This window comes from Pavona decussata, unplaced genomic scaffold (assembly GCF_977016875.1).
Source record: "Pavona decussata unplaced genomic scaffold, jaPavDecu1.1 SCAFFOLD_81, whole genome shotgun sequence".
NCBI classification, from domain to species: Eukaryota; Metazoa; Cnidaria; class Anthozoa; order Scleractinia; family Agariciidae; genus Pavona; species Pavona decussata.
In genome coordinates, this window is record NW_028145499.1 from 154,383 (window position 1) to 180,000 (window position 25,618).

The 25,618-nt window shown below is 36.4% G+C and overlaps 3 protein-coding genes and 1 long non-coding RNA gene across 4 annotated transcripts in view; all 4 read left to right on the forward strand.

Annotated features, from left to right (window-relative positions):
- The window catches only part of LOC146476058 (microfibril-associated glycoprotein 4-like), a 207,812-nt gene that overhangs the window by 58,933 nt on the left and 123,261 nt on the right, over nt 1-25,618 (forward strand). The window lies entirely within an intron of this gene.
- On the forward strand, nt 20,837-24,070 carry LOC146476062 (uncharacterized). Its single transcript, XR_014865720.1, has 4 exons — nt 20,837-21,053; nt 22,422-22,555; nt 23,018-23,059; nt 24,054-24,070. It is a non-coding gene; the product is annotated as an uncharacterized LOC146476062 (long non-coding RNA).
- The window catches only part of LOC146476063 (microfibril-associated glycoprotein 4-like), a 125,893-nt gene continuing 123,261 nt past the window's right edge, over nt 22,987-25,618 (forward strand). The window contains exons 1-3 of the mRNA XM_085115048.1: nt 22,987-23,059; nt 23,524-23,556; nt 24,142-24,204. Of these exons, the coding sequence (XP_084971174.1) occupies nt 22,987-23,059; nt 23,524-23,556; nt 24,142-24,204 (169 nt within the window). The remainder of the gene's footprint in view (nt 23,060-23,523; nt 23,557-24,141; nt 24,205-25,618) is intronic.
- Nucleotides 25,252-25,618, forward strand: part of LOC146476064 (uncharacterized) — a 6,549-nt gene continuing 6,182 nt past the window's right edge. Inside the window, exon 1 of the mRNA XM_085114996.1 lies at nt 25,252-25,618. This exon is cut by the window's right edge and continues 6,182 nt beyond it. Coding sequence (XP_084971122.1) covers nt 25,252-25,618 — 367 coding nt within the window.

The following is a 25,618-nucleotide window of genomic DNA, read 5'->3' on the forward strand; positions in this document are numbered from 1 at the left end:
TTTTGAAAAAGTTCTTTCACTTGACGTACAAATGACACAATTTATTCCCCAGAGAGAGAGATCATATATCTCACTACCGAATGTTCTCAAAAACAAAAAAGCAGTCATCAACATGAAAAATGAAGACAATGAATGCTTCAAATGGTGCATCACCAGAGCTCTTTTTCCTGTCAATAAAAATGCAGAAAGAATTGACAAAAAATTTAAAGAAAATTCAAAAAGACTCAATTGGAATGGCCTCAAATTTCCAATTGATTTGAAACAAATAAATCATTTCGAAAATTTGAATCAAAACATTTCAATCAATGTTTTTGGTTTTAACGAAAATGTTTATCCTCTCAGGCTTTTCAAAGCTCCAGAAAGGCAACACCAAATAAATCTTCTTTTGATTGCTGATGATGTAAAAAAGCATTATTGTCTCATCAAAGACATGAGCCGTCTTTTGTCAAGTCAAATCACAAAACACAATGGATCAATTCATATATGTTTCAGATGCTTGAATGCTTTTCAAACAAATGAAAAACTTGAAATTCACAAAGAGATTTGCAAAAGCAATGAATTCATCCAAATGCCAGAAGAGGAAACTTTCATCGAATTCGAAAATCACATTCGCTCACAAAAAATGCCATTTGTCATCTATGCTGATTTCGAGTCACTTGTGGAACCCATCAGCGGATGTCAACCGAATCCAGAAAAGTGCTTCACCAACCAGTTTCAAAAGCACAAACCTTGTGGATTTTGTTATCACATCAAATGCTCTTTTGATGAAAGCCTTTCAAGAACTGTAACATATCGAATGAAAAATGAAAAAGAAGACATCTCTCAAATCTTTGTCGAAATGATTGAAGATGATATCACAAGGATTCAAAATATTCCAAGAAAACCCTTGATTATGAAACAAAATGATTGGGAAGATTTCAATAAAGCAACAAAATGTTGGATCTGCCAAGAAGAATTTGAAGAAGATTCCCCTTCGGGGAATCCGAGCGAAGCTCGAAACGACAAAAAAGTCAGAGATCATTGTCATTTCACTGGGAAATTCCGTGGAGCAGCTCATAATTCATGCAATCTCCGATTCAGATAGCCAAGGTTCACTCCAGTGATTTTTCACAATCTTGAAAACTATGATGCTCATCTTTTCGTCAAGAATCTTGGAAAAACTTAAGGATACATCAGGTGCATTCCAAACAATGAGGAAAAATACATTTCATTCACAAAAAAAATCGTTGTGGGAAGCTGGATTGACAAAGAAGGAAAAGAACATTTGATCCGACATGACATCAGATTCGTTGACAGTTTCAAATTCATGGCGTCTTCTCTTGATGCTTTGGTCAAGAATCTGGAAAGAGACAAAAAGATTGAAACCAAAAAAATTTTCCTCAAAGAAAAAATCAAGGAAAGACAAAAAACCCTGAAAGAATCTCCACTTTCTGAAGAAGATGATTCCGGAAGGGAATCCGACGCTTCGCGTCGAAAAGAAGAACTCGGAGAAAAACTCAACTCACCCCATCAGCAAAAGACATGAAAACAGTATTTGAAGAATTCGCAGGAGATTTGACAAAAGATGAAAAGGAAAAATACATGAAAGAGTTGAAAGAAGTCAAGTTTTCTCATCTTGATTTCTCTCTCAGACATCCTTTTGAAATTTCTTTGAACTGAAAAAAAATTCCATTTGATTTAAAATGGAAATACAAGAACAAGAATCAATGGCGTTTTGCGCCGGCTCCGAAGGAGCCATGAAAGAAGCTATGTCACTTCTTGAAACTGAACCCCAACCCATTGAAACAGATCACAGAGAAAATCTTGCCATTTTGGCAGCAAGTGGTCTATGCAAGGAAATGATTGGAGTTGAACTCACTCAAGATCAAATCAAAAGACTTTCAAAGAAAGATGTTGAAAAACATTTCAAAAGATACCAAGCTTCTTTGTCTTCAAAAACTTGCGGTGCAATTGTTGAAACATTTTTACAAGCAAGTGCAAAAGCACTTTGTTTTTTTCTTCCTCTTGACCAAGAAAAGTTTTTGAGTGGATTGAAAAATGATTTCATTGTGAACAGAGAACTCAATTTGATTGCTGGAAGTCTTTATCTGAAATACGGAAAATACATGGCTGCTGCGAGTGCAAGTCTTTTGGCAGCAAACAGTTTGAAACTTGAAGAACCTGTGAAAGAAATTGAAGAAGAACCTTCAAAAGAACTTGAAAAGGACCTGTGAAAGAAATTAAAGAAGAACTTGAAAAGAACCTTTGAAAGAAATTGAAGAAGAACCTGAAAAATAACTTGAAAAAAATTCAAAAAAATTCAATTTTTTTTATATAAAATGGAAACTCTTCAATCAATATCAGCCAGAGTTCTTGCAAAAAATAATTTCAACGAAAATTTTTTCCACAAAAAGCTCATGTGTCACTGGGAAATCAGAAATGCAAGAAAACAAGAAATTTTTGATGAATTCAGTGTTTATGAAAATTTTTGTCTTGAAATTGAAAGTGAAATTCATTTAATGATGGATGAAGTTGATGATGATATTTATTCTGAATTACATATTGCAAGAAACAGTAATGACTGTGATAAACTAGAAGAAATCAGAAATGAAGCAGAGGAAAAACTTGAAATAATCAAAGAAAAAGAATCGGAAATTGCCTTGAAAGTCAAAGAAAAAGAAAAAATGGAAAAAAACTCAAAGAAAAACTTTCAAAAATTGAATATGATGAGGAAATCAATGAAATTCAAGATTCATTTTATGAGTATATTGACAAGGATTATTTGGAACAAATTGATGAATTCAAAAATTACATGAAAGAAATTTCATGTTCTTATTAATTTTTCAAAAAATTTCATTTGGAAACCAAATGAAATTAATCTTCAAGATCAAAAAATGACTCGATCTCTTCATTCGTCAAATCATTAATCAAAAATTCATTTACTTTGACTTGCTTTGCATAAAGGTTGAGAAGCACACCGTTCTTTGAAAATGATGAAAAACACGCCAGAACACAACCACGCATCTTGATTTCTCTGTTTTCATTCAAACATTTACTTTGATCCATTCTTTTGTTGAACTCATCAAAAAATGGAGTATTTTTGTTCATCGAAATGCCGATGCCACCAGAACAAGTAACGTTTTCTTTGCCAGCCAAACGATGGATCCGATCAAAAATCTCGTAATCGACAGGTTTCAGACAAAGTTGCAGCCTTTGACCATATTTTGTGATGACAAAATCACCCTTGAGTTTTTGGAGAAGACCTTTGCCATCGTATTCAATTTTTTCGAAATTGTTGCCTTTGTAACTTGATGGTATCAATTTGAATTTTTCAGGTTCAAGAGTCATATTTTAAATAAAAAAATAAAAAAATAAAAAAAATGAAAAAAAATTATCTCATAATAATTTGCATTGATCTCAACAAAAGAAAAAGAGAAACGGAATAACCAAGCAACTTAACCAAGAAAGGAGTTTTTTTCTCATTTTTAACAAGTTCTTTAACATCCTTCAAGATATTCTCTTTCAACTTAATCTCGTGTTTGAGTCTTTCATTGAAGACTTGCATGAGTCTTGTTTTTGTTTCACCAGTTTGGTTTCGAAAGAAATGAAATGTTGACTCATGATTTTCTTGAAGATTGTCTTTCTCAAGATATTGCCAATGTTTTTGTCTGTTTTCTTCTGATTCACTTTTGTAATATTCCAAAAGCACTTCAAGTTCTTCTCTGTTCAATTTTTTCCATTTAAATTAAATGACAAGAAATTGAAAAATCATTTAAAAGGGAAACTCAAGAACCTCAAACAAGTTCTGAAAAAATCAAAGAACCTCAAACAAGTTCTGAAAAAGAACCTGAACAAATCACAACAACAACAAAACAAACAGTTCCAAAAAATCCAGGAAGAATTGCAGCTGGAAAAAACTTGCTGAACACAACAAAAAAGTAAGAGAAGCAAAGAAAAAAGCAAAAGAAGTCACGAGAACAGACACTAAAAGAGTAGAACAAAAAGAAAACCCTCCATGGCGCTTTGCGCCGGCTCTTTCGGAGCCATCAACTGAAAACGAAAGCGAACAAAGCAGTTCATTTTCACTCACTCAAGTGCTTTCTGTTGCCAGCATTATTGTTTCACTTGCTGGATTGTATTACAAGAGGGAAGAATTGAAACATCTTTTCAAAAATAAAAGCAAAGTGGGAAGCGAACGGAGTGAGCGTGAGCGAAGCGAAAAAGCACAAAAACAATTGATTGATCACATAGTAGAAGTTGAGAGGAAAAATATTGAAACAAAAAAAGCTCCAAAATTAAAAGAAATGGATTAATTTGTTTTTTCATATAAAATGTCAGACAATAAACTCGTGAAAACAATGACTGATGCTGCAACAATCACTGGATTGGCTGCAGGATTTGGATGGCTTGCAAAGAAAGTAATCAAAGAACCCATGACTTCTGATCCTTCCTCAAATCTCATGAATTATGTGAAATTCACTGTAATCATTGCTGCCTCATTGGCAACAAAAGATTATCTTGAAAAACAAAAAATATTGCCAAGTTAAAATGGCAAGCATCGCAATCATGATTGGAGGAGCAATAATCAATGCAACCGCCTTTGTTGGTGGATCATATCTCGCAAAATTTCTTTCTGGAGATTCAGAATCAGCCTCACTCGAGGAAAAAAAGAGACACAACCTGGCAGTTGAAAAATATCAAAAAGAACTCGAAAAATATGAAGAATCGAAATCGAGAAAAACTGAATGATTGGATTCAAACAAATGACAGAATCAAAGATGAAGCAAAACAAAATTTCGCAAACACTGACTTTGCTTTAAAACTTTATAACAAGGTTCATCAACAAAAAATTGATCATCTCAAGGAACCTCAATTTTCAGACTTTTTCAAACCAAGCGAATCTCAAAAACATGGAGAGTTGATCTTTGTTGGAACATCAGCTTTGGCTCTTCGATTTGCAGCAAGTCATTTCCTTTAAAAATTTCAAACAAAAAATTGTCAAAAATTTATTACGCCCCAAAAGGATTTTGGAAAGGCTTTCAAGCAGTCAAAAAACTTTCTCAAGAAGCCAATGTTTCTGAAGATGAAGCGAAACTTTGGTTGATGAAACAAGCAATCTGGCAAATCTACCTGCCTGTTCCAAAAAACATCCGAAGACCAACATTTGATGTTGAACTTCCCAATGACGTTCATCAAGCTGATCTTCTCTTTCTTCCTCACGACAAACTCCCAAGAGGTAGAAAGATTTTCAAATATGCTCTCACAGTTGTTGATGTTGCAGCAGATTCAAAGCTGAACCTCTCACTTCAAAAGATTCTTCTGAAGTTTCAAAGGCTTTTCAGAAAATTTACAAAGGACCTTTGAAATGGCCAAAAATTCTTCAAGTTGATCCCGGAAGAGAATTCATGGGTGATGTGACAAGGGAAATGTTGAAACATGAAACAAGAATCAGAAGAGGAAATCCAAATGTTCACCGTGATCAAGGAATTGTCGAAAGATTCAATCGAACCTTGGGTGAAAGACTTTTCAGTTTTCAATATTCCCAAGAAATGAACTTAAAATCAGGTGAAAGATCCACAGAATGGGTGAAAAGGCTTCCAGAAGTTGTGAAAGCATTGAACAATGAAACAACTCGACTGACAGGAAAGAAACCAATTGACGCAATCAAAGAAAAGGTTGTTGATTCGAAGAAACCAAATTATTCCAGACCTGTTGGAAAAAATGAAAAGAGACTCGATTCTTCAGTCAACGCGAGGTTTCTTTTTGCTCCTGGTGAACTTGAAGGAGGTCAAAGAAGAGCAACTGATCCGAATTGGTCTCTGAAAGTTTTTTCAATTGACAGGGCAATTGTGAATGAAAAAGAACCGGTTCTTTATTATTTGAAAGATGGTCCAAAAAGAGGATTCGTCAGAGAAGAGTTGATGATTGTTCCTCCTGGAACTGAATTGCCACCCGTTTAAAATTTCTTTTGAAAAATTCAAAGGAAATTCAGTATGCCACACTCTCAAGCTCTTTGTTCAAAATGTTGAATTGCGCATCAGCCAAGATGAAGATGTGACATTTGACATTTCCTGAACCACTTGCTGTTCTTTTGATTGACAAATAAACACCATCTTTTGTGTTCACCAATCTCATTCCACTTCCATGAAGATCATTGTCTTTCATGCTCCTGAGATCGATGAACAATGCAAACTTGTCTCCAGCAAAGAATTCAGTTACGTTCATTGAGGAGTCTTCCTTTCCAAATCTTCTGAAAACTTCATCAAACATGTCTCTCGTTTTCATGCCTTGACTGAAAATCTTGTTTGGAACTCCATTCACGTCAACTTTTACCTCTTTGATGTCAGGATTGAATGTTTTCTCTGAATCTCTTGCTCCAGCTGCGTAAGGTTCAAAGAAAAGGAGGAGGATTCCCTTCATTGATCTTCTTGGAACATTGATTGATTCATTGATAATTGAGTCTGTTCCCTTTGCAAATGTGATTGTTTTGTGATGAGTGACATGCTCAAACATGAAACGATCTCCGTTGAGAAGATTTGAATTGACTTCATCTGAAAGCTTTTTGCTTCGAATAACCTCATATTCAAGCTGAATGTTTGTCAATTCATATGCAAGTTTTGTTGCGTCAGAGCCCTTCACAACACCGCTTGCAGGGGCAAGGGTCAATTCAAAGACCAGTTCATCAGACAAGGCTCTTGGATAAAAAACTCCGTGATCTTTCAAAATTTCGTGATCAAGTCTGATTCTGTATTTGCTTTTGAAGATATCATTGAGCTTGTTTTCCTTCAAGACTGAAGAAGTTGGTTTGTCTCCAGCATTGGATCTGATTTTTGAGAGAGCCTCAGATTGAATTCCCTTACTCAACATGTTTTCTCTCTCATGTTTTGTCAAAAAGAGATCTTCCCAGAGCTTGAAAAGATCCCAGCCGTCTGTGTCAACGAGAATTTCTCCAGCAAACTTGATTTTCAATCTGGAAACCAATGCTCTTGAAACATTGTTCACCAGATAATTATTTGCATGACCACTCACAACCAAATCAAAAATCAACGCGAGTGAATCTGGAACCAAGACTGTTCCCTCATGAAGCTTTGGAACTGGAATCCTGAGTGTTTCACCTGGGGAAGCTTTGTTTGGGTTGAATGTGACTCTGTGAACAGTTCTTTCTGCCTTGAGGGCGTTTGATGTTTTTTTCTCAAAATTCGGATTGATTTTTTCACTGACTTCCATTTTAATATAATATTTTTAAAATGACAGAATTTGATGATAGAGATCCATTATTAGATCATGAAAAAAAAGATGATGAAGATGATGATGAACATTCCGATGAAGAAGTAAATAATCCTTTCGAAAGAGGAGGAAGAGCATCAGAACCCAGTGAAAGTACTCCAATGACAACAATGACCAGAGATTATGGAAAAGAAGGAGCAAGACCAAAACCTGCAGAAACATCTTTCATTGAGGGTGAAACTCAAGGTCGACAAAGGTGGAGAAATTCACAATCCATGACAAAAGATGCATGGAATGATCTCAGTATATTATACCCAAATGCAGAAGATGATGAACTTGAAGCTTCATATTTCAATGATAGGATAGAAGTCAGGATGAAAAAAAAAAAAGGAAAACCATTTTATCCATTGATTACCAAAGAGCAAACAACAGGAAAAGAAAGATTAAACCCACAACTGCCAAAAGAAATATTATCTGCTTTGGGAACTGATGCTGAATCTTTGATCGCTAAAGATAATTCTGAAATAAGAGAAAACCGGCAGAGACTGAGAGAAGCAGAAAAACAATTGAAACAAGCAGAAAAGACTGCTAAAGAACTCCAAAAAAATGCCCAAGAAATCAGAGATTATAGAAACAAACTCGAAAAAACGCAAGCAAAAATTGATGCAATTGAACAAGAACATGGTTCGAGTCTTGAAAATCAAACAGAATTGCAAAGACTGAAGCTAATGAAAAAGAATTTGCAAAACGATCTTGAAAATGCAAAAAAAGAAAATGTGGATTTGCAGAAACAAGTGAAAGCGAAAGAAAAAGAACAAGCAAAGGTTGACAAACTCAAATCTGATCTTGCAAAAAAACAAAAAGAAAGAAATACTCTTGAAGAAAGACTCAACATAACAAAAACCATCGATAAACTGAATGAAAGAGAGGCTGAACTCAAGAAACAAATTGAAAATGACAAATTGATCCTCGAAGATGAAAACACTTCTTCCCAGCTCAGAGCAGAAGTTGAGGCAAGAGTGACAGAAAATGAAGAGGAGCTTGCCAGGCTGGAAACACAAATTGAGGAAATAGAAAGAGAAATGCCTCTTCGGGAGAAAATAAAAAACATTTTCAAAAGATATGGATTCACAGTTGCTGCTATTTTCCTTGCAGTTGGCACAACAATCGGTGTGATTGTTAATGCACTCACAAAAGGATTGAAAGCTATTGGCAAAGGAGTTGGAAATGGATTGAGAAATCTTGGACAAAAGCTTGGACAACTTCTTCCTGGATTGATTGGTTCAATCGTCAGTTTCATCTTCAAAACTGCAGGGCAAGTTGTTGGATTCCTTGGAAAAAACGCTTGGCTGTTGATTCTTGCTGTTGCAGTTTTCATGGTTGAAAGGATTCAAAAGAAAGTTAAAAATTGAGTTAAATTCATTGGATTGGACTCAGCGAAAAATACGATAAATGGCAAATGCTCCGAATGATGCTGCAATGATGACTCCAGATTTCAAAGTTTCGTGGTTTGATTCTTCTTTTTCTTGACTTTCATTTGATTCCTGAAGTTTTTTCGTGACTGGTTGTGAATCCAAAGACGGTGGTTTTGTTTTTTGGCTTTCATTTTGTTTCTCTACTGGATTTGAAGGGTGTGAAGTTGGTCTGTTGGTTTTTGAAGGTCCTTCATCCATCATCGTGACTCCAACTTTTTTCAAGTCAACATTGACATCAGAGTTGACTCCGAGTTTCATGTTTCCAGTTGCTTTTTTCAGATTGTTGTTGTATCCAACTGTGCTTTGAGTGTTCAGAACAAGATTTGAAGGCATCAACCATGTTCCTGGTGAGATGGCAAGATCAAGCCTGACTTTGGCCTCATCAATCGCAAGCTGAAATCTTTGGTTGCTTTTTGACAAGTCAGGCTGTCTGATTGCATCTTCCATCAGGATGAGAAATTCTCTCTGAGCTTCCTTTGCGCCTCCAAATTCACCCAGGATTGATGATCTGACGTTGACTTGTGCTCCAAGAATGCAATAAACGAATGCTTCAATTGACTGATTGAGTCTTGCCATTCCTGCTTGAGAAAGTCCATTGAGGGGTCCGTTTGGCATGAAAAATTCAAACTGTTTGTCAGCTCCTTGATCGTTTCTGATGAAATCAATTCTGTTTCCTTTTGCATCAGTTCCGCCTTCATCGGAGAATCTTTGACTTGATGGGTTTTCAAGTGTTGCTGGAGGATAAGTCCAATGCTTTTGTGCAAAGTCTCCTTCTCCTGGATAAAATATGTTCACATATCCCAAGCCAAAATTTTGACCGAAAGTGAATCTGAAATCTGCGTTTGGTGAAATTTGAAATTCTGCACAGATTCTCTTGTATGAAGGAATGTCGAATTTGTTTTCAGTTTGACTGAATGTGGGATCAGCTGGGAGAGCAGATTCACTTTGAATTCCTCCCATTTCGAAGAGAATCCTTCTTGTTGTGAAATAAATGTGAAAAATAAGGAATGATTTGATTTGAGGTGGGAGTGAATTGACGAGATGTCTTGAGATTCCAGAAGCTGTTGTTGCGCACCAAAAGGCAAAGTTGAGTTGTTGCGGCGAATGGTCCATGTTTGGTTGATTCAACCATTTTCTTGATTCTTTTCCTGTTTTGTGAGAGATCTTTGTTTTCGTGAATATTTCTCTGAATTTTGTTGTGAAGCTTTCGTTTGGTTTCACAAAAATTTTGATTGGTTGGTTGAGGATTTCCCCAAAAGATTCGGGGATTTTGTCTGAAAATGGAACAGCTGGAACTGGATTTGAAGGATTAGAGTTGAGAATAAGTTCGAGAGGAAAGCCGCCAAATCCAAGAGCTTTCTTCATTTCAACAGACCAATCTTTGGGGTTGGGTGAAACAATTTGCCAATGTTGACCGGGAACAATAACCAAATATATTTCAGCTGTTGCGTGTGTTTTATCGGTCATATCAACTTGTGCGACGAATTTGCTGAGGTCAGCGTTGGGAAATTTGGCTTTGAAGTTTCGCCATGCTTTTTCTTCTGCTTGTTCGGAAAGTCTTTTTGCTTCTTTTGGGTGGGAATCTATCCATTTTAACAAGTTTTCCATTTTTTATCTTTTGAAAAGAAAATGTCTGTTTTAACTTTCTTATTAAATTCAAATGATGAAACAATTTGGCTTGATGAACCAATCAAAAATTTTGAATTTATCCGGTTGTCCAGTTGCTCTTATTATAGTTCGTGGCATAATTTGAAAAAGAGAGGAGAAATCACCGTGATTGATGATAAAGACGTTCGTACTGTCAATAAAATTTATCCTGGATATTACAATCTTGATGCAATAGGAAAAAAAAGTAAAGAATATTCTTAAAAAAGAAAACATCAAAGTAATTCTTGGTGATGAAAGGGGTTCAATTGTGATTGTAAATCCCGGCAAAAAAGTTATTTTTGATCGTGAACTGTCTTATCTTCCTGGCCTCAGTCAGAACGACCAACGGCACACTCTGAAAAAAGGAGATACCATCATCAATCGTTTGTTTTCATTCAATAACATGCTCATCAGCTGCGATCTCGTGGATAAAAACAATAATTTTTACAATCTAAAACCTTCAACTGTTTTGGGTTGTTTTGAAATTAGTGGACTGCCTTACGAAAGACATTTATTATATTCAATAAATAATCCGTTTCGGAAAATAGCGGGTGGAAAAAAAGTTATCAATTCTTTGCGAATCACATAGACAGAAGAAAATGGTGAGGTCATCGATTTTAATGGGCTTCCGTTTAGAATTGATTTTGAAATTATTTGAGATCTTTTAATGACTTATGAGTGAACAAAATATTATTCCAAGTGCGCCTCAACTTTATCCTACTCTCGAAGCGAACGAAGCGAACGAAGTGAGCACGCGAAGCGAAGTTGGCGCGGAATTCAGATTGAAAAAGATTTGTGATTGTCAAAAACAACTCAAGGATGAAATTTCTCATTACAAGCGAGTCAGCAAAAAATACAAGAGAGCAAAATCAGTCGCTTCGAAAATAACATCTGTTTCAGTATTTTTGACAACCTTGTTTGCATCAAGCAGTGTTGCAACTTCATTGAGTGGAATCGGGATTGCTGTCGGAGTTCCTTTGAGTTTGACGGCATTGGTGTTGACACTCATCTCATCGGCTTCACTGGCCGGAAGTCAAAATTGCGAGAGTAAAGTTAGAAAACATGAAAAAACTATTTCTCTCGCTGAATCATCGCATTTGTCAATGAATCGATTGATTTCAAAAGCATTGAAGGATGGATTTATTTCTGATGGCGAGTTTGACTCGATTTTGCGAGAGGTTGAAAAATATTTTTCGATGAAAGAGCGTCTTCGAAATAAACAAAGGAAGGACTCAACAGTCAAAAGCGAACCAACGAAGCCAGTTGATGTTGATGCCTTGGAAGAGGAAATTAAAAAAATATATCAAAAAAAACTCGGATCCCTTCTCGACGTAGCGAGTTAAGAGTTGAATTTCAAAAGCGAGCGGGTGGTTTTGAGTTGTTTATTTCAAGAGATAAAACAATTCTGTGAAATGATTTCACTTTCTCGGAAATGATTATGCAACAGGGGCTTTCCCGCTGAAAGGTTAAAGTGCCCATAACGGAATTTTTTTTATTTTCTTATCTGAATCTTTACATCACACGAAGAACGTCCGCGAAAAAATTTTTCGATTTGCATAAAACGCGAATTTTTTTTATGAATTTTACAAATCTTTAAAATCCTATTTTATTGCGGTCCACCCGCCCCGCTGATGAGAATGCCGACAGGCTCACAATAGGGCCACGTGACATGGTCTGTGACGTACATTCAGGAACTCTCGAGTCTATGCACTCACTTGACCTTCAGTAAAGTGCATTCGCGGCAGAAAGAAAATCGTCAGATTCACCGGTAGGAAGGAAAAACTTAGCTCCAAATAAGTATATTCCATGGCAGAAAACTTATCTGACACGGAAAGTGAGCAAACCGCTGAAGAAAGCAGCTAGGACGAATTTGAAAGCGTCGAAGTCCAGGCGAAAGATGGCGTCCACGAAACAAGTAATACGTGTGAAGATGATGATACACTCGAACCGTACGCGGACGAGCCGATAGCAGACAAAGAATGGCTAAAAAGATATCGCAAGGAACAAGAGGAGAAGCGACGACTCGAGGAAGATTTAACGAAACGCTTGGAGAATAGAGTGCGTGTTAGTGGATGGTAAAGTTCTCACCTTGCATTTTGCATACGCGCTCTTCATTATCATCTGTAAAAACTATGGCCAAGTACTCACATACATTCGAACGAATTATTTTCCACGTAGATGTACTTGTGGTAACTGTAGCCGTGATCTGCTAGCAAATATCAGCGAGTGCTACTGCTGCAAGGAACTCGAAGGCAATTGGGAAGCGCTGACTAGCGACGTTGTTCTCGCGGAAATACAGGAAGGACACGTGTTGAACTGTGATAATAATAGCTTGTCTCGTTCTCTGAAATTTCGGCCGTAAATTTAATTGTAGGATGGAAGTTGTTAGCTTGTCCAATGAACAGGTTAATTTCGTTTTTGTCACTGTCCCACAGTTTACGAAATCCACTGTATCTTTTAGGCGCATACGTCTTGCGAAATGTTCGAATTCTAACAAGAGTTGGCGTCTAATGTAATTCGTGTCTGTCACCGGTGTCGGGACAAATTTGAGCCCTTTAGAAATAATGCTAACAGGCTGTCGCTAAGTTGTTTGTTTGAAAAATTCTTCATGAATTTCTCGTGTTTTTCTCTTTGTGTCTCAATCCGTTTCTTAGCCAATTTTTTTCTGCGCTCTTTGCGCTTGTTATTTGTTTTGTGCCCTTTTTTATTTTGAACCCCCGTTGTGGTCGCTAGGTTTTCAGAGATAACGCTGTTATACTTTTCAACATTTTTATTGTTTGCAGAATTCTGCAACACATGTGTGTACAATATTTGTTTGAGCTCGTTGAATTCTTGCTGCAGTTTATTTACCTTATCTACATCGTCGTTTACAATGTTTTCCGTGTTCGCCGAGTGCGACTGTTCTCGCATCGATCTATTTACATCAGTGGTAGCATTTGTGCTAGTATTTTTTGAGAGCTTGGTCTCAACGAAACTTCGCAGATCTCACGATCTATGTGAACAAATACCAAAACAATTACGCCATATTTTATAAAACTTGCGACTGAGTTAACAGTGAGGTCAAACTATAAACCTTAGAAGGTTACAACGCTTAGAATGTCACAAGCGGGTGTGAATATTCAGTATCGAGAGCTTACCATTCGCTTTTCCCTGCTCCTCTTCGAAGGTTGCTCTTGGTCTTCGTCTTCCTTTCGCTTAGCTGTTTTAAAGGATAAACACAAACGCGATGTCATCCTACTTCAGTTCACGTTTTAAGTTTAAACCTGAATTCATCAGCCTTATGAAATCCTCGTCATTGAAGTAGATCGAGCAAAAGCCGGGACGAGGTCTTTCCAGGCGCGCGTCCACATCTTCCTCCGCTCCGAGCATAAAATCGATCCATTTCTTTCACCTCCTCAGTCTTTGCGGGCATGTGGTGCCAAAGAAAGGAATCCTGTGCAAGCTTATTCCATTCGCTTCGTCTTTGATGTTTCCACATCTCGCTGCAACACATCTTTCCCGCATTTTCGAGAAACGTGCAGAATACCGCGACTTGTTTTCAGTGAGATCCAGAGATAGGCTGAAGTCACGTGTTCCTGAATCTACGTCACAGCTCTTGCTAAACCGAGAGGAGACTAATGCGAATGGTGGGCCAAAATGGCGGCAAATTTGAACATCTTATAAAATTCATAAAAAAATTCGTGTTTTATGCAAATCGAAAAATTTTTTCACGGAAGTTCTTAGGATGATGTTTAGATTCAGATAAGAAAATAAAAAAAATTCCGATATGGGCACTTTAAAACTTCCTGTTTTCAAAGTTGAGGAACAGGCTCTTTTCGGAAATGACCTAACTGTCACATGACGTTTTCAGCCAATAAGAATCATACACACAAGTGATTCTTGCCAAACTAAAAAAGTATGGACAAGAATCAGATGCTTCAAGACGTTCATCAAAGCTTTTCCAATCTTGGAGAGAAATATCCGAGAATTAAATCTAATCTGGAAAAATGCTACAAAGATATTCAAGCAAAATGTGACGTGGAGCAACCCATTCCAAAGGAAGATAAAAAAGAAAAAATTAAGAAGCTTTTAAACAAGTTCATGGACATGAAACATTTGGCGATGTCTTACGAAGGATTGATTGAAGAAACCGCAAGCAACAAAGAAGAGCTAATACAACTTTTGAGAAAACTATCCGAAGCGATTTTATCTCATAAAAAGAAAACTGCATTGTTTGCTTCAAGGCAAGGAAAATTGTTGAAAGATGGAAAAAGATTCCTTTCACGGAGGATGTTCAAACATATCCAGGAGGCGACCGGATTTACAACTCGTTATTGCAATTTTGTAATGTCACTTGACGAGCTCTTTCAAGAATATCCAAGACTTTGTTACTGTGCAGTTTCAATCCGTACTTTTATGTTAAGCATGAAAATAATTCGTGAAATATGTGAAGAAGATGAAACCTTTTGGAAAAACATTTATTGAATTATCATATTGGGAAACGGCGTTTCCAAACAAGCATACTAATAAGATTAGTGAAATTTGCATTTTGGGAAACGGCGTTTCCCAACAAGCATATTAATAAGATTAGTGAAATTTGCATTTTGGGAAACGGCGTTTCCCAAAACATATTTTTGGATTTTGTAATGACAAAGAAACAGCGGTCATAAATGTTAGCCGTTGTCAATAAAACATTGTTATACCATTTTTTCATTAATAAAGTGGGAAAGTCCCAAACGACTAGATCTGAACAAACTGTCAATCTTAGGTTGCTTCGTGTGACAAACATTGTTCCTTTATTGGTTGAAAAAACAGAGACCTGTCAAAAAAATTTAAAAAATATTTATTTAAAATGGAAAACGATTTTCTCGATTTGAAACTGAAAGTGAGAGGAAAAGGCCTCTTCGATTTGTTTCTCGCCAGAAAGACAAAGAATGATTTAATTGAATTAATCAAACAAAGCGATGAAATCATTGTGCAACCTGCTTGTTCTTCGCTTGTTGAAATAGCGAAAAAGAAGCAGATAAGAAACAACGTAATTTTCACGAAGAATGAGTTGGAACAAGCGCTTGGTCTTTCTTCAAAAAAAGACAAAAAGAAAAAGCCTTATGTTTTTTCAAACGCCGGAAGTCGATTTGAATTCGCCACAAGAAAGGAAGCGATGAACGGAATGAATCTTTGCGCGGTTGGAATTGCAAATGCTGCGAAAAATAGAAAAATAGTGATTGGCGATGGTGAGTATGATTTCAAAAGAGAATGATTTTCAGAGAAATTCTGTGAAAATCAGATTCTTGGATTTCATTATTTGTGTTAATTCTTTATGAGTTTTTCTTTCAAAATCCATTTTAATTAGAATTTTTTCTGATTTTTTTGAAATTTTTTTTATATGACCTTGGAATTTTTTTAGGGTAATTTCGCTTAGAGAACTGGCTCATTTTTTTAAAATGACACGAGTTTTTGAAAACTGAGCTGAGTCTCTCTTTTTTCCACTACTGACTCTGAAGAGCCAATAGAGGAGTCATGAACTAATGAGGTTTTGTAATGAAATAAAGGTGCTTTGAAATAACAATGTTGTAAAGTAGCGTGCATTAAATTTACATTGACATTAATTAAGAAACATTAAATTAACGCGAACTTTGTAAAATCGCGTTAATGAAGTGCATTGTTAATTTCCTATAATAAGGTAATAGCTGTGCACATTTGAGCAAATGTTTTGCTGTGTGGTGCCGATCGAAGGAAGGGATAAATGACGGCATTTTTATGCTGAACTGAATTCCTCGCAGACGTTTCAAAACACTTCACTCAGGCAAGTCCAAGTGTTCGAGGTACAACCTCACTGAGACAAGCATTCAGTGCAAGTTTTTAACATTCAAGCTTATCGAGAAGCGTAAGAGCTGTGCACATTTGTGCAAATGTTTTGCTGGGTGATGCCGAGCGACGGAAACGAACTTTTTCTTGCTATGTGAAAAGACTGAGTAACAAATATGGCGAGAATAGCAAGAATGACAAATTTAACGAAAATCACTTAGAAAAGGGAAATGGTGAAGTAGGGCTCCGAGAAGTCCGCAAATTTCGCAAAAATCGCAAAAGTAACAAAACTTTTTCTTGCTATGTGAACAGACTGAGTAACAAATATGGCGAAAATAGCAAGAATGACAAATTTAACAAAATTCTACACTAAGAAAGGATGTGAAAATATTGAGTAACAAATATGGCGAAAATAGTAACAATGACAAATTTAACCAAAATCTACCCTTAGAAAGGAAAATGGTCAAGTAGGGCTTCGAGAAGTCAGCAAATTTCGCAAAAAAATTGCATAAGTAACTGGCAAGATATTAACAAAATTCTACACTAGTTGAACAACAACCACCAAGTGAATATTATTAAGATGTGTATGCCAGTTCATTTATTTTAAATAACAATATCAGTTACAAACGTGAAGCTATTTATAATTACTGCGAGTGTCAGTTGCAAAATACTGTAATATCAATCTGTGTATGCTTCATTCCTAATTCCACCAACATACAGGGGGCAAATTTTAGCAACAAACGGAAACGTAAGCAGAATTTTTAATAGCCAGGAGCCCATCATAACAACCGTTACAAAGTATCAAGAATAGCAAATTGGGGGAAATGAAAATGGGTCTTCAGATCCGCGCATTGTACATGAATGTTTCTGCCCAATACCCATATTTTTTAAACAGGAATTGCCAGTGATCTGGTAATCTTTCTCTTCCAGACTGTGAACAGGCTCCCAAGTGAGATTTAGGGCGATGACAAACGAGTTGGCTAAAATCAGGCGATATTCCGCAAGATTGAGCAGGATAACTGTTTTATTATTCAACACATTGATAACAAGGCACAGGTTTATACCAGAAAAGCTGGAAGCGATCTTTATTTGTCAAAAAAAGAAACTTGTAACATTTTCCCGCGCGCGGACCGGCATAATGAAAACGGCAGCTTTGTTCAAGTTTGAATGAAATCGAGACTGAGCGTTTTGCATCAAATTAAAAAATTGAGTACTCTTCAATCAATCAATCAATCAATCAATCAATAAACTTTATTTACCCTCGAATTTACAGTGTAGCACTGAAGTGCTAATATCTTCGAGCCAACTACATTAATGAATAATTATAATAAAAAGTTAATTCTATATAACAAATAAGATAACTAACTACCTTGACAACTAACTTGCAAATTATCATGATGTAGAAAGGTTTGCAGTTCCTGCCCTTTTAAGTAAATTATTGTTCCCAGTAGATATCAGTCGTCGAAAAGAAGTAAAATCAGAAATAGTGCGGTAATGGTCAGGAAGAGAATTCCAAGATGTTGCTGCCAAGTAACTAAAGGAATTGATACCATAAGAAGTGGTCAGTGGTTTGGGCAAACAGAGTATATTATGTCCTCTTAAAAAATAGGTGCTAGAGCGTAAATGAAACATATCTTTTAAATATCTTGGATAATCAGAAAAATGAAGACATTTGAAAATAGTAAGAATCATGTTTTGTAAACGCTTGTTTCAAGTTCAAGTTTCAAGTTTCAAGTTTAATTAAGTTTTTTCAAACGTTACTTACAAATGAACACCGCCTGCCTGCTAGCCTTAAGGTTTGCAGTTCCTGCCTTTTTAAGTAAATTATTGTACTCAGAGTTAAAATCCTTGAAAATAAATCGAAGAATACGTTTGTTTAAATGGTCCACTCTTCTAGTGAGCCAATCACTTAGGCAAAATTCTCCACAAATTTGTAGCCTCAAAAGCCAAAACCCAACAGTATTTTGAAGCTGCGAAGGATTTGTTGTGTCATCCGGGCCGAGCTGAACAGACTGGAAAAGTTTGCCAACGATTTTTCAGGTGAGTGTTTCTTTGTTTACTACGCAAGCAATTTCACGATCTTTCCTCAGTGTTTTGACAAACACATCTAGTGCCTCGTTGCTTGCAAGAACTATGGATCTTTTATGAAACTAAACGGTTTTTCAAGCGGCTCTGATGCTTCTGAGAATAATTACTTTGTACTCCAACTACTTTTTGTCTGCCAGAAAGCTAAAATTTCTCGAGGCACTTCAGTGCGAGCTCTCGGATTTTCTCAGGTGGTTTTCTCCATCCCCTCAAGACGATGATTTCCAAAGATTTCCAAAGGCTTGTTAAAAAATTATATTTATAGCTTTCCGGCCATTTATTGCGATGGCTATATTTTTAACAGCTATCTAATTGTCATCATTGAATAAGCTTAAATGACATATTAAGTTGTTTAAGTAGTTTTTTTAGATGATTCATTTTACATCATACTTGAGGCAATTTGAAATTGCTGTGAACCACCGGCATATAGATTTCTATCACTGTGTTTTGCTCGTCAACAAGAAGAATTTGAAACGATAATTCCATACTTTTGCTCTCATCTGTTAACTGCTGCCTGTTTATTTCAAGTATTACCTTCAAACGTTTTCCATTGACGCAAATAAATTTCTTCAATTTCGTTGTCTCTAGGCAACCGAGAATTTTCCGGGGAATCTTCCCGCATCCCTTAGACTCGATTACCAGCCCCTGTTCAGGAAATGAGCTCGTGCTCACCGGACCCGAGTGAGCTCAATTTATCCTATGAACAAAGTGAAACAAGACAAGCCATAAATGGTTGTCAATAAAGCCCTTTCCAGCTTTTTATTGATTCTAATAATTCAAACTGGGCAGGCTAAACTCAATTCAACTGCCGCGATAGAAGCTACTCAACTTCAGCTGATCAAAATGGAAGCTTGACCATACTTCATTTAAAGGAGTTTCCCATCAAATCGTGTCAGGTTTTACTGCCGATTTGGCAAATCTTGTGAAAAGTTACTTTTAAATGATATGTTCATCGTTACTGATTTACAATACATGGCCTTGTTGTTGGTCAGAGACTGGATAACTTTATCAAGCATATTAGTCGCTCTCCTGGGAACAAAATGTTTTAGTTGGAGCACCGTATGTTTTATCTACTGGGTTGCGATTAATCTACTGAATAAAATTATATCTGTGGCTTGTTCAATTATGCTTAAATGTTACTTATCCGTCATTTTAATCTTTTATCACCATTGACAACTGTGGAACTTCTGTGCAATTTTTACATTTCACCAGTGATCAGACAACACATATTGTGCGATTGTTTCAATATACAGAACAAGTAAAATGTATATGTACAATATGTAAACAACGGCGAAGTGACGGCGAGATACCGATCTCAAGCAGTTTAAGGCCTGGGTCAAGGGCTTTTAAGAGGAAAAATCGTTTATTCAAGATAACTTTAACAAATTCAATAACACTGAAGTGAAATTTGGCAGATAGAAAGATCTTATCATTCTTAAAATTTCTGAGCATAATAAGTAATGCTATAGATCACGTGACATGTCACGTGATCGTTTTTGTGAAAAAAGCAAAGATTTGACGGGTAGGCGACGGTTGTAAGAAAAAACATCAAACAAAAACGCGTTTCTAATAAAGATTAAATATCTCCATCGCTTCACGTTTGGAATGATCGTCCATTGTTCTCCAGAAAAAAATTGTCAGAACAAAGGTCATTTCTTAGTCCACAATTCAACCTTTGATTGTCAATTTCTCCAATTAAAAAACTTGAGGACAGTCATTCCAAACGTAGAAAATTTAATATTTTAAATCTGCTTCGGAAACAGTAATTCAGTTATCTATATATCGAACATTCGCCGCCGTATCGCCGATCTACGAATTTTTAATTTTTTGGTCACGTGATGTGTCAAGTGATCAAAATTATACGTTAAGGCAAAAGAAAACATCGAGTTTTATATTCAGGGAAAATTTCATCCTGTTCAAGGCAGACAAACCGAAGATATAGGGGATCATTCAAAATATCTGAACACCGGTGCCCTTCAAACCCAGGCCTTAAACTACTTGAGGATGCCTTCAATTATAGAGACAATTCACTTCGCCGATGATCATCGGCGAGGTTTCTATCTGTAATATTTACAGAGGCATTCACTTTGCCGTTGTACAACGGCGAGGTTACGATCTGTAATATATACAGAGGGATTCAACTTCGCCGTTGTGCAACGCCAGCCAGTACTAGTACTGTTGCTTATTACATTACAATATACTCTGCTTGGAAAAAAATATATATTCAGCACACAGCAAATTTCTATTTTCCTAGTATAAATAGGCGAATGGAAATAGATAGTATTTTGATTGCTAGTGGCTTCGACGGTTCCTATTGATTTGTTTGAAGTTAGACTTAATTTTCAGAAATGAATGGGACATTAAATTAAGGTCACCCGTCTTCAGTTCAAAAGGAGCCTACAGAAATCGCAACTCTCATGGAAGCTGAAGACAATATCAAAGAAATTCGAATCTTCATAAAGGAGCAAGTCCCAGCCCGTGGATTATAAAATAAAACTAACATTTTAAATCAACTCACCAGTCTGAATAGATTACAAACGTTCCTTCCCAAGATGTTGTTCAAGCGTTCGATCAGTGACAGATCTTTGTACAATTTAGTTACATTGAGTAATCGGCGAGGGACATTATTACTTCAGTTTGTGTTCTTTGGTAAAAATAAAAGGCCTAAAGGAACACTTTTAAAACTAAAATCGTATTTTGAAATTTACGCTTAGCAACGGGCACATAATGAATAGAAAAAGAGAACTCTTTCTTCGTCAGTTACCGCTTTTCAGTTCAACAAGAGACTACCGTGTCGCAGCTCTCTCGGAAAGTAGAACGAATATTGAAGCAACTCGAATTCTTCATCCACAGGTAAGTCCCAGTTAAATTTCTTGATTTTTTAGAGTATTGTTTACAAGCCTAATGATTTATTTGGCGATAATGTCCTAGCAGGTATTCATTAATTTTCCGTTGGAGTTTGTTGAACCTTTACCACAACTAGTCACAAATGTCTTAACCTTAATAAACGCATTTTAGTATTTTAGCGATAACAGCTAACAAATTGGAGACAAGTTAGAAATAAAGGACTCAAACAAAATTAGCTATCCAAAAAAACAACCAACGAATTTATAGAACTCTAAACTTCAACTTGGGGCACGATTTATTATGATGGCAGAGTGTGGAAATTCTAAATATAAATGCATCGCCAAACTAGTGAAAATTTCCACTAAGAAATCGTTTTATTTGCAAAAGACAAAGATTTCATTCTGTGCTTCTTAATACACACCAGAGAAACAAACCTTCGGCTGAATGCCTTACAATTAATATTTGAGGCCAGAGAAGCTGAATTGGTTTATTCTATTTTAAATCATGTGTAGCTACTGAGCAAAATTATTCGATTTGAAAAACGTAAACTTTCCTTGACTTTGGAAACGGTATAAAAGAATTTGTTGGTGAAATAAGAGGAAAAAAACTGGGCTTTTAAAGCTTTAATATTTCCCTTTTTTGTGTAATCAATGTTACAACAGGTTTTGGTGATTGCGTTGGTTTGTAACAATAGAGCGAAGGAGAAAAGGTTTTGAGATTTAATTTCTATTATAGATACTTTGACTATTACTTTCATAAATGAATGGGACATTATATTAAGTTCACCCGTCTTCAGTTCAAGAGGAGCCTACAGAAATCGCAACTCTCATGAAAGCTAAAGAGAATATCAAAGAAATTTGAATGTTCATACAGGTGCAAGTCCCAGCTTGTGGATTATCAGAATTGTGCGACATTGCTATGTCTATTTGAAATGCAATGTGAGTTATTTGGCGACAAGTCCACAGAAGGTGTTCATTTTCCGTTAGAATTTAGGCTAGATGACCAACAACCCTACACATTTCTGGATGTGAATTAATACATTCAATTATTTAAGCGATAACAGCTAATGATTTGGACTGAGATAAGGTGGCAAAGAAATTTCAGTATTTCTGATTAGTTCATTGTCACGTTTACTTCTTCTGTGATTGGTTATGGTGGTCACTTTGGATTTGATGTTAGGACACTGAAATGAAATCTTCTTAAAGTCCGCGGAACAAAATCTCGTGACACTGATAAATTTATTCGTTTTGAAGGAGTCGACGAATAAGCCTTAAAATTAGTATCTTTACTCTTGGAAAGGGTTATTACGAGGCAAGATATGGTCGCTTTAGTTAATATTTTCTTTCTTACAAATTTTTTGTTTTGCTTTTGTAGATCTGGACCCGTTATCTTGTAGTTCATCATGAAGGCTACCTATATTTTAATTGTAAGTGTTCTGATGGCGCTCATGCTGATTTCGTCGGACGCGGAAAGAGCTAATAAGAAGTGTTCTAAGAAGTGTAAAAAATGTAAGTGAGACAAACCAAACTAGAGCTTTCCACGAAATGTTTACAATTGTCTTTCCTTTTTTCATATTCTTTTTCATTCCTTTAGTTCGTCGATTGGTTCTTTCCTTCTGGTTTTGGAAACATATTTTCTTTAGTTCTCATAATGAGTAAAAGATTAAAACTAAGCGGGCCTTTGCGGGCGTTGAAGTGTGGCGAGTTGTTGGACGCGCGGGCTTTTAAACCCGATGTCCAGAGTTCTGATTTCCAGCTGGATTTTGTTCTATGAGAGTCCCCTGTTCAAATTCTCAGCCTTGCATTTGTAGCCAGCTATAGTCAGCCTCCCACCAGCTGAATTTTTTTAAGTGTTATGTACAGTTTACAATGTTTTGTTCTGTGTTTCACAGTGTTTACAGTCATCACTTCTGTTTTTAAGACTTGTACATTTATATAAAATGATTTTTTTCTTCCTTTCTAATGTCTTAGTAATCGAGAACAAAATTGATTCTCTAGAGAAAAGGCTTCAGGGTAGGTTAAACTGTTATTAATTAAATGTTTCCGTTGTGCTCTACTGGCCTAAAATCTCTTGCTATGATGATCTTCTTATTGCTAACAGTTTTTTATATCTCTTTCTTCTTTTAACTCAAACTAAAGAATTGAATGAACTGAAAAGTGACAACCAAGGTTGGTTGCTTTTGCAATTAAGGCTTATTCATCCCATGGGAATTCTCTTTTTCATTTCAAACGAACCTAGAAAACCCCCCATTCTAAAATACGAGGCAGAAAATTTGCGCCCTTGCCATTCAGTCACGCTCAAATTTGTAAAATTGATCCTCTGGAGGAAAGGCTTCAGGGTAGATTGAACTGTCATTAATTAAATCTTCCCGTTGTGCTCTACTGGCCTAAATCTCTTGCTATGATGATCTTGCTACTACTTACAGTTATACTGCTCCTCATTGATTTATGTCTTTCATATCCCTTTCTTCTTTTAGCTCAATTGAATGAACTGAAGAGCGACAAACATGGTTGGTTACTTTTGCAATTGAGGCTTATTTTTACATTTAAAACGAACCCAGAAAAACCTCCATTCTGAGATGAGAGAAAATTAGCACCCTTGCCATTCATTTACGCTCAAATGTTTTTCACAGAAATCAAGTTTGTATTATAATAATGCCATCAAATCTCTGCTCATCTGCTATGTTGCACTTGAACGCCCTAAAATTTCTTGCTCTGATGATCCTCCTATTGCTAACAGTTATACAACACCCCCTTTTTTATCGAAGACTAGATACAGAAATGTTATTTGGCCCTGTCACCTCATTACAAAATTTACTGATTTCTCAAGTATTCAAACCCTCAGACCGTTGCGCAATGTTGCGCATGAAAATTAGCATTCTAGCTAACAGAATGATAGTATTTCCATTTCTAGAGATCACATTTGTCCGGCTACAAATTACAATCATTGGTGAGACCTAAAACATCTCATTAATTTACTGTTTTTGACATCCCTTTTTTCTTTTAGCTCAAACCGAAGAGTTGTGTAACTTTTGGCACAGCCTATACCAAAAATGCTTATTATTAAGGTTTAATACTTCTTTCTTACCTCTTAGAGCTCCAGTCTGCCGTTGAATGTCTGAACAAAACAGTGACAAAACTGCAGGATCAGTTTGCTGGTACGTTACTATTCTCATTTGTTAAGTCGCACAATGTGTAATTCGGGAAAAACGGGAAAACGGGCGCTTAACTCGATTTCATTGAGTGAATGTTAAAACTTTCAGTTAATGGTTAGTTTATGGTTAGTTTATTTTATGGTGAGCTTTATATACATTGTCCAACCTGTTTGTGATATACTTACAGCAAAACCGTTTTAGGTTTTCGTTTTCTGTTAAGGTTGCCGTTGAACATTGCGGTTGTTTACAACATTAAAAGGCTTCATAATTTTTTTAGTATCCTGGGTTAATGATACCTCTAAACTTTGTGACGGCCTTTTTTACATTAAGTTTTCACAGTAAGATGTTTGCGAGATAGTACTCGAAGCATAACTGTTTGCAAAATAATCTGCTGCGTTTATAACTGTTTGCAAAATAATCTGCTGCGTTTATGATCAATAGAATATAATACAATACAGAGAAAAAATTACACGTTCTTCTCTGGAGTAGGTCATTCCGTGCAGGTATAAACTGTTATTAAATTCTCAGCCTCGGATATTACATTTCTAGCGCTCTGATTGGTTCACTAAATCCCGGTTATCAGCTCATATACCGTAGTTTGACCTTATATGGAAAACGATTGCCCGAGGTGTCGCTAAGTGTTACTGCTGGGCTTCGCGTTTCCCAGCTGGGTTCCCTGCGCAGACATTTAGTTTCGGGCATGCGCATAGGTGGCCTTTAATGTTTACCACGAGGGCCACCGAGTTTTTACCTCAATTTCAAGTTCACTAAGGTTTATTAGTTTTCACGGTTTGTACGGCAGTTAAGTTGACTTTTATTAAGGCCCATCGGTGTAACTGGAATTGCGAGTTTGTCTCACGGTGCCTCGTGTCGAAATAAACGTTGAAATTTACGGCTGGTTTACATTCGCATCTACAGTAAAAACTCGACCTCAAGCATGGTTTGTCGATGGATGTGTGGTTTACAAGGATAAATACCGTTTACTTGGTTTTCCTATTGCAACTTTCACGGATAATTACGGGCACGGAAAACGAAAACATGGAATCTACAATGGCTTATGGCGAAGAAGGAATTTTCAAAGGTTATCGTTCGCGTTCGCCTTCAATTGACACGGCTTCGTTTCGCGCCATTTCACCGCTTAACACTCCACCGACGGATGCGGCATCAGAAATACGGCTTCATGATTCAGTTAAGGTTCAAGGTTCACTGAATATGGAGGAGAAATCGACGGAGAATGGTGCCGCGGAGTTAGAATCGGGCGCAAGGAAGAAAATTACAACGGATAAAGGTAAACAGTACGAGATACAAAGGTTAAAAGAGCGTAGAACTGTGGCTCTTCGCCACGTGACTAGGCAGATAAACAAAATGAAACCTCTTCTTGTTGATCTTAACAATTTTGAGTTTGTGTCATCTGAAA